Below are 9,370 nucleotides of genomic sequence, written 5' to 3' on the forward strand. Positions count from 1 at the left end.
AAAGCAGGAGCAGGGGAGCTAGCTCACTCTGCCTTTCCCCCCTGATGCACCCTTATCACGTGAGGCAAGGGTGGGTCAAGAGCTTTGGCAGCTGAAGGTGTGAGAACCGTCCACGGATCCTCCCTGACTAAGCTCAGGGAGAGTCAGGCAGCTGCAGCAAAGTATAAGGCTACCTGGATGTCTAATGCTGCCTGATGACATTTTTGAAAGATTTGTTTATCTTTTATTATTTTTAATGATGTGTATGTTGTGTGCATGTATGTGTGTCTGCCTGGGGGTGTGAACATGTGAGCGCAGGGTCCTGTGGAGGTCAGAGGCCAGAGGCATTGGATCCCCAGAGCTGGTGTTACAGACAATTGTGAATCACCTGATGTGGGTGCTGAAAACTGAACGCAGGTTCTCTGGAATAAGAGTACTTCTTGGGTGCCTGAAACTTCCTGGATCCGGAGAGAGATGGTGCACAGGTCTTGGCCTCATGATTGATCAGCCCAGAGGCGAGGGATTTCAGACAAGTACAGGCTTGCTATGCACCTTTCCCGGACCCTTAGACAAGAGCACAGGCCATGCATCCTCAGTAAATGTTTATAAGTGAGTAGTCGGTCACAGAGTTGCAATAGCATTTGGCATTATCTCTTACATGGAACTGAAGGATTTTATGATCGAATTCTGCTATTCAATTTTTAAATATTTACATTGTTTATTTGTGTGGGTGGGTGGGTGCCCACAGGTGGAGGTTAGAGGACAACTTGTCAAAGTCGATTCTCTGTCCCCACCACGTGGAAGCCAACACAGGTCACCAGGCTTAGCAGCAAGCACCTTTGCCTACTGAGCCGGCTCACCAGCCTGGCTCCAGCTGCCTAAATACACAGCTGCTAATACAGAGAGACACACACATACCTTTGGAGACAGCCCATGTTTCTGGGACTCCCAGTGAAACAGAATATGAAATAAAGTACTTGCCCTGAAGTGACTGGAACCGGGGTCAGGAAAGGGCGGAGTTTGTGGAGCCTCAGATCTGACTGACTTCCCAGCTTCTTCAAAGAGAGTCTGCTCGCACCCCAGGAAAGCTTCTGCAGGCCTGTTAGGGCTTTCATTGCCTCACCCGTTTCTAACTCCTTCTGTTCCTGCAGTGGTTCCCCAGAGCAGAGAGAATCCTGGAGGTTGAAATCTGTGACTGCAAGCCACAGGGGCAGAGAGTAAGGAAGTCTCCCTGGGGCTGCTTTAGGTAGAGTCGTGGGTTTGTTTCTCTGCTTTTCTGAAGTTAAAAAGAGAAAAGTGCTTGGCAGTCTGGGTCACCCTGGTGGTTTCACAGTAATGGAAGCTGATCCTAGGCTCGAGAAGGACGCTGTGGTGTGAGGGATGCTCTCCTCAGCTGTATCCCATTGTCAAATTCTGGGGGAGGGTCACCGGGACAGCCTCTCCTGGCGTTTCTCAGAGCAAGCCAGATACACCCACCAAAGGGCAAGTTTCTGAAGGAAGGCTGCAATTGTGGAAGGAGAGAGACTTTCTGGCTCGTAGCTCAGAAGTGGCCGCTCTTCCCGCCAGAGTCCAGTCAGCCTGTGCTCTTCCGGCAACGACGTCAGTCTTTCTCTCCTACAGCGATGTTGCTGAGCAGGTTGGACGGTTATAGTCCCGGTTCAGAGTCAACGGCGAGACACTCTCCTAACTCAGCAGCCAAAGGAAAGGTTCCGTTCTCTCCTCAGCATGCAACTCAACAAACCAAACACAGTTCAGTATGGAGTGAGTAGAAACCAGGAAGGTAGAGACTCAGTGTCCAAAAAAGCCGCTCTCAGTACTTGACTAGTAACATCTATCCTTGGCAGGGAGTCTAGCTCGTGACAGTGTGCTTGTCTGGCATGCGAGGCCTTGGGTTTCTTCCCCAAGCACCACGCATACACAGACAACAATTTATTAGACTTTGCCATTTGTATGAACTAAAACAGCATTCAGATATTTTATTTTATTATTTATTTGAGGGTCAGGATGGCCTCAGACTCACAGGAATCCCCCTGCTTCCCCACCTCTGAGTGTTCTGATTATGGATCTGGATGTGCCTGGCTCCACTCTGTTGTCTTAATTAGCATTTTGGTAACTACTGAATTCAAACACTTCTGATTATGGATCATTTTTGCTTGTTTGTAGTGGGATTATAAATTGTCCACCATTTAATATTTATCCATTTATCTATTGGTATCCCACCATTTTTACTCTTGGTTTAGTTGAACATTCCAAATATTAAGGGATATTAACCTGCTGTCATATTTATTAAAACACACTTTCTAATTCATGATTTATTGTAGTTGGAACAGGCCCAAAGTCACAGAATTCTAAAGCATTCAGTATAACCCCAGTTTGTCAGGTTCACATTTAAGGGTTTATCTTAGGAAAACCAGCTGCATTATGGGACTTTATATTGGTAAAAAAAAATGACTTGATGAACAAAATCTATAAATAACGCTGAGAAGCTGGGCCTGACCTTAAAATAGCAAAGTCCTTCCACTGTGCCTTGGGACTACTGCAGAATGTTTGCTTTGCAATAAAAACAGAAAACACTCCATTTCAAAAGTATTGGCAGCAGATTTCCAATCAGCTGCTCAGTAATGAGTGAGGGATGGTGTGTTAGGGAGGTCAGGTAATAGCTGCATGTTGGGGTCACCGAGGGAAAAGCATTGATTTGTTTTGTACACATTCTACAGAAAGATGCACTGCATGTTGTTCCTGGGCACATAAGTATCTCATGTTTAGACAAAAGAAAGCAGAAGACAGGAACGGAGTGAAGGGAAGTAACTGGGAATGGCAGAATGTGTCTGTAATCCCAATGCTCAGAAACTAGGCAGCAGCGTTGAAAACTTGAGGCCAGAATGAGCTACATAGTAAAATCTTCTCTCAAAAAACTAAGTAAGGATAGAAGAAAATCAGAGCAGGGAGACTTGGGAGTGGGGAGGCAGGAAGGGAGAGAAAGAGAAAATGTCCATGCCGAAGCAAATCTTCACTTATCCTTCTTGAGGCTTCCTCTAATTTCTTTTCTTTTCTTTCCTTTTTTTTCTTTTTTTTCAGGACAGGTTTTCTCTGTGTAACAACCCTGGCTGTCCAGGAACTTGCATTGTAGATCAGCCCCACCTTAAACTCACTGAGATCCATCTGCCTCTGCCTCCCAAATGCTGGAATTAAAAGCATGCACTACCAATGCCCAACACTCCCTCTAATTCTTACAGGATGACGTCTGTAAAGGACTCGCGGGACATCCCATCTATCTCTCAATTGGACCCATGGTAATTTCTCAGTGTATGAATAGTGAAGATGCTTGTAAGGTAGCATAGGTGTCCCTTATCTGTACTGACCTGTTTTCTTCTGATGCGTTCGAAGGGCAAGATGGAAAGAAGAGACCCAAGGGAGAGGACGTGAGGAGTGATATCTGACAACAGTATCGTTTATAGTGCCTCTCAAAGACTGCCCTGGGCTTTATGGTCTCAAGGGTGGGTTTGGGGGTCAGACTCCTTAGGTCACAGTCTGGATCAGCACCATCCATATTCTGAGTCCTTACTAAACCTCTTACCTTTATCTGTGATAGTAGATTAATAACAGTGGCTCCTAAGGGTGACAAGAAGATAAAGTGAGACGAGGTTGGGACATGGAGTTCTGTGCTGGGAAGGCAAGGTCAAGCCAGGGTCAGAGCTCTGTGCTAGAGAACTTGCCTGGCATGTATGATGCTCAAGAGCCAATCCCCAGTACTGGCAAAAACCACGAGCCCCACCAAGTTGTCAGTGGCCAGGTGTGTCCTGTGTGCAGTGTGTCTCATTATCATTTCTTTCCGGAGGGATGAAGGACTTTCCCTTTCATCTTAGGTGGACCACCGGGTGGGAAGATAGCGAAGTGGTTTCCGAATAGTCTTATATTCCCACACGGGGCTAACATTAGGCATCCTTCCTTGGGGATAGCCTAGCAGGAGGTCACGAAAGAGGAGGGAACTGTGTAACATCCTCCCTGGAGCCCACGACTGTCTTGTCCTCAAAGACCTTCTGCAGAGCTTCTTTCAGAGACTTCCGTCTTCTCTTCCTGCTCAGACTGCCGACCACGACGTAGACAACTGGGTTGATGCTGCAGTTGACGGTGGACAGCATGGTCAGGTAAGGGAGGGATTTCCAGACAGACTCGTCCGTTGAGCTGGAATAGTAGCCGATGATAAGCAACACCTTCATGGGCATGGCGAAGACGAGAAACAGGATGACCGTGGCCATGATGATCACGTAGAGCTTGGCGGGTTGGCGTGGCTTCAGGTTACAGCAGACCTGGATGAAGAGGATTAGATTGGAGAAGACCATGAGAGGCACAAAGACCAGGAATGTCAAGATACAGGAAAATATGTACACGTAACGGCATTCTGGGAATCGGGGCTTCACTTCCAGGATGCAGAAGAAGTTTTCCAGCCCAGACACGAGCACAGAGAGGGCCCACAGCAGCGCACAGGCCACGGCAGACTGGTGCTTTGGGCGCCGGCACTGGTACCAGATCGGGTAGAGCACTGAGAGGCATCGCTCCACGCTGATGGCTGTGAGGAGGTGTAGGCCCGTGTTGTAGCCAAAGATCATGAGGAAGATGGCATAGCTCAGCAAGGTGACGTCATGGATGTGGAAGGTGTTCACTAGTTGAATGACGGACGAGCAGAGGAGAACCATGAAGTCAGCAATGGCGAGGTGCAGGAGGTAGATGGTGAATGGCTTCCTCTTGACACAGAAGACGAGGAACCATATCAAAAGTCCGTTCCCAGTCAGGCCCAGCATACAAATCACCAAGGAGACAGAAATATAGCTATAGTCAACCACTTGCTTTGAAGACCAGGTGGTTTCATTTAGGGATTCGTTTCCGGTGTATTGTGTGGATTCCAGAGGACAAAAGGTCGTTGCCAGTGGCTCCATTCTTAGGAAATGTCTTTCTCTGTGGTCTCCTGTGTTCACAAATGGAAGACAGTGACAGCTGTCATCTCCTCAGCATCGGAAGATGGTTTTACTGGGGAGGCTCTCTCCCACATGAGGGATGAGGTAAGCCAGAGTTCCCTGCTGTGTCTCCTCACCGTCTGTATCCCCTGCCCCATTCTCCCCTCTTCACTTCTCCACCCAACAGACTGAAATGTCTACATCCCCTCCACTGACACCAGGGCTAATTTCCAACCTGGGCCCCAGTTACTAGAATCCACAGCAGTTCTTCATTTTTTCCTGGCTCTATGGGTTAGCACACTGTGTTTCTTACTTCTAAGAGTTCTCACTAGAACTAGGTGAGAGAATCAGGAACAGGATTTTTCTTTTTCTTAAAGGTAGATGAAATACACCAATGATGAAGAAACCATGGCTGGAGAGATTGCCCAGAAGAATATTTGTGGAAGCATGAGGAGCTGAGAGTAGATCCTCAGCATTCACACAAAAATCTGGGCATGGTGCTGGGCGGTGGTGGTGCACGCCTTTAAATCTCAGCACTTGGGTGGCCAAGGCAGACGGATCTCTATGAGATCGAGGCCAGCCTGGTCTACAGAGCGAGTTCAGGACAGCTAGGGTTGTTACACAGAGAAAGACTGTCTCAATAACCGCCCCCCCCAAATCTGGGTATGGCAGCATCTATTCATAACCCCAGCACCAGGTGGTGGAGATAGACAGATTCTAGGAACTCAGTGGCCCACCGGTCAGGCTGCAATCACTGAGAAACCCTGTCTTTAAAAACGAGATGGAGAAGTGACTGAGGGAGACATCTAGTATCGTCTTCTGTCACACATAGTGCCTGCATAGTCAGGAACCACACACACACACACACACACACACACGCACACCACCATACACCCTGGCATACACACAGAAAGTGGAAAAGACAGAGACAAGAGACAGAGAGCAAATGAGAGGGAAAGAGACAGAGACAGAGAGACAGCGAGCACAAGTGCAATGTGGGTAGAGTTTTGTCGATCTTTCCTGCCTCATCTCTCTTTAGCTAGTCTCCTGTTCCCATGTCTCGGTCTGCCGTTTGTAGCCACACTCTACCAATTCACTGGTGAACACAGCTAACGGACAGTCGTGTGCTTCTCTCTTGGACAATAGATGTCATTTCATTCCTTTGGGTTCGAGGAGGAGACAACCTTGTCATGATTGGGAAAGGTGGGAGGGGCTAGACTGAGGAGGAGTTTCTATCGAGGGGCCCACAGAGGAGGAGAGTGGACAGTCATGCAGGACTGTTATCTCCAGCCCTGGGATAGCCTGGGTCCCCAAGTGCGGTTAGGTACTGTGGCTGCTTAATTCCCCCTTCCTCCTTCCTCAGTGTTCCCTATTGCCCAAAGGATGCCCTCGCCACCACCAGCTGAAGTATGGCAGCGATTCAGGAAGCACCGGCAGAGGGAGGACATCCCGGGTTGCTCTTTATAGATTCAACCAACCATAAAGGACAGCAGTCTCCTCTTCACAGATAGACACTGTTCTATCTATCTATCTATCTATCTATCTATCTATCTATCTATCTATCTATCTATCTGCCTGCCTACTTCTCTCTCTCTCTCTCTCTCTTTCTATCTCTCTCTCTCTTATCTATTTATCATAGTTTTTTTGAGTCAAGGTTTCTCTGTGTAACATCTCTGGCTGTCCTAGGACTTGTATTGTAGGTCATCCTGGCCTCAAAGTCACAGAGACCGCCTGTCTCTGCCTCTCGAGTGCTGGGATTAAAGACGAGCGCCACCACCACCCAGCTAGACACTGTTTCAAAAGATGCTTTTTCAGTCTCCCCTAGCAACTCAGAATGCACATTTCTGGAGACTCAGCAGGATTTCCCAAAGCAGTCAGTAGGTTATGACTTAACCCGAGTGATAACGGGTTTTGCCATTGTGGAATTCCTGTTGCTACTCCATTCTTTCCTTGGTGTACAGTACTTAAATATGCGTGGGATCTCTACAGAGGTGTTTCTTTGTACAGAGTGACTGATGGCTGACTACCTCCTAAAGAGCTTCAGAATGGAGTTGGTCCTTGGAAGGTTCAGTGTTTAACCTGCAAGGAAGGAGAGGGCCTGCTGGACGTTGAGCTGACCATCAGAGGACAATGATTATGTCTGTCTTAGACTCTCCATAGCCCCTCCCCCAAAAACAGGGTTCTGAGAGCTTCCAGGAAACAGATGCGGAGATTCCCGAGGCGGGCAGAGAGGGTATGGAAGCTGTGCCCCTTTGCCGTCCCTCACATTTCATACCTGTCCATCTATAGCCATCGTGACAACCTTTGCAGTTCATCCTTACAATTCTCGCTGAATTCTACAATCTGTTAGGGCAATGAATTGAACCCACAGAACCCTGACTTATGCTTGTGGGTCAGAAGCACAGGTGAAGCGGCTGGGACTTGTGGTCAGTGTCTGAAGAGTGGACAGAGCTGTGGGCGTGGATTCTGAGTGCCGAGAGTCAGATCTTCTTCCTTGGGATGGGTTGCTTCAACACTTGCTCATGAGGAACTGAGAGACTTTGAGTCAGAAAAGCATAATAGACATGAACCCTGGCTTTGGGCTCAGATTTGGTTCTCCTGCATAGTTCTATCCTGCCCTTCCATAGGCAGGAACAGCTTTTTTATTAACCAATGGTAATAAGACATAGTCACAGCATACAGAGGGGAATTTCACATCAGTGTTGCTTTTGGTTATGGTTGCTATCACAACAACTGAAACAAACCAGGTCACAGGGTCTCACTGAACCTGGACCTCCACAATCCAGCCAGCTGCAGTACGGATCCTGTCTTTGCCTCACCAGCACTGAGATTTTAGGCAACCACCGCACTCTCCCAGATTTTAAATGGCTGCTGGGACTCCAAATGCGCAGGCAAGTGCTTTATACACAGAGCCCTAGACTTCATTCTTTAGAGTACTTGTGTTCTCGGTGCTTGGCACAGAGTGCAGACATGCAGGTCACCAGACTAAGGCTGTGGCTCAGTTGGTAGTGTGCTTGCTTATCTCTCATGATGCCCTGGGTTCGAGCGCCTGCACCACATAAACTGGATTTTGTGTTTTATACCTGTAATCTCAGTACTCAGGAGGTAGGGGCAGGGATATCAGAAGTCAGTGTCATACTCGGGTGTCTAGGGAGTTAGAGGCTGGGCAAGGCTAAAAGAGACCGAGCAGCTGTGTGCAGCTGTGTGCAGTATCAAACCAGTCAAAGTTCTAGAATAGAGTGGAGAGGGGCTCACAAACCACCCTGCCCCACCCCCACTGAAGAGCCAATGACAACTGATGACTGTTGGAGGAGGGGGAGCCACCTTTCTTTAAGGTTGTGACTTGCTAGGTCAACTACGCTTCTGTGGGTGGCCTCACACCCATATGGACAGTGTGTCATTTTATAAAAGGACACAAAGTTGGGAGAAAGGGCCTGGACTGTACCTGAGAGGAGTTAGGGGAGAGGTGGGGGGTAAACATGATAAAATTACATTGTATGCATGCAAAATTTTCAAATAAGAATAGAAATATTTTTAAAAGCTTTTTTTTTTTTTTGGAAGCAGCATAAGCGAGAACTTGAGCAGTGAAGCTTTTTTGCTGTATTGATCATTTTTCTCAAATAGAACAAACTTCACTAACCTGATGCTGGGGACAGGGAAGACACCCAAAAGTTTTAATTGGACGACTTAGAGCCTAGCAGCTGGGTCCAGTCTCGGTATTTGGTTCCTTCTTGGGCAGAATGTTCTAATGTTTTGCATGCTTGGCTTGCATTCTCTACTCGTGAAAATTGGGGTCCTTGCTGGCCCGCAAACGTGCATTGATCTTCTCTGTGGCTCCTATTGGTCTTCTCCAGGGAAAGAACAGACCTCCAATAGGCCAGTTTGGCTTCTCAAGGGCTGGTCCCAACACAGCTGAGGACAGACCCTTCCCACTCAAACCCACTCCTCCCTTCTCCTCTTCACTAAGTCCCCTGTCACAACCTTCTGAGGGCCTAGGGTAAGAGCAGAATCGGGGTGTGGGGGGCAGGAAGAACCCACAGGGTGTCTTCGTCATGGACCAGGAGTCACCAGGGAAGTCACTTGCAGCACCCTGCCTGGAGCCCAGTGCTAAGTGCGGAGCAGCGGTTAAATGAGCTCATGCTACCATAGACATCTGAACAAATAAGGGAATGGGTCTGACTGTGTAGCCTTGTCCAAACTGACCACTCTGCCTGGATCCAAGCGTATCAGTACACAGAAAGGAACGTACATCAATTGTACATCTTAATATTCTGGTCATAGGAACAAAGTATACTTTAAGAGAAAAAGTAGAGCCAGGTGGTGGTGGCGGAGGCCTTAAATTCCAGCACTGGGGAGGTAGAGGCAGGTGGATCTATGAGAGTTCAAGGCCAGCCTGGTCTACAGAGCGAGTTCCAGGACAGTCAAGGCTGTACAGA

The 9,370-nt window shown here is 48.0% G+C and overlaps 1 protein-coding gene across 1 annotated transcript; it reads right to left on the minus strand.

Moving 5' to 3' along the window:
• Window positions 1–711: 711 nt before the first annotated feature.
• Window positions 712–4,979, minus strand: LOC125392250 (mas-related G protein-coupled receptor member H). The gene has a single exon (XM_085687588.2). The coding sequence runs from the start codon at window positions 4,914–4,916 to the stop codon at window positions 3,951–3,953; it is 966 nt and encodes a 321-aa protein (XP_085543714.2). The 5' UTR covers window positions 4,917–4,979; the 3' UTR covers window positions 712–3,950.
• Between the last annotated feature and the right edge of the window lie 4,391 nt (window positions 4,980–9,370).

The sequence above is a fragment of the Myodes glareolus genome, chromosome 1, assembly GCF_982192425.1.
Source record: "Myodes glareolus chromosome 1, mMyoGla1.1, whole genome shotgun sequence".
Lineage (NCBI taxonomy): Eukaryota > Metazoa > Chordata > Mammalia > Rodentia > Cricetidae > Myodes > Myodes glareolus.

What these genes read in the sequence shown, in the direction of transcription:
- LOC125392250 (XM_085687588.2), bottom strand. Translation starts at nt 4,916, where the DNA reads ATGGAGCCACTGGCAACGACCTTTTGTCCTCTGGAATCCACACAATAC.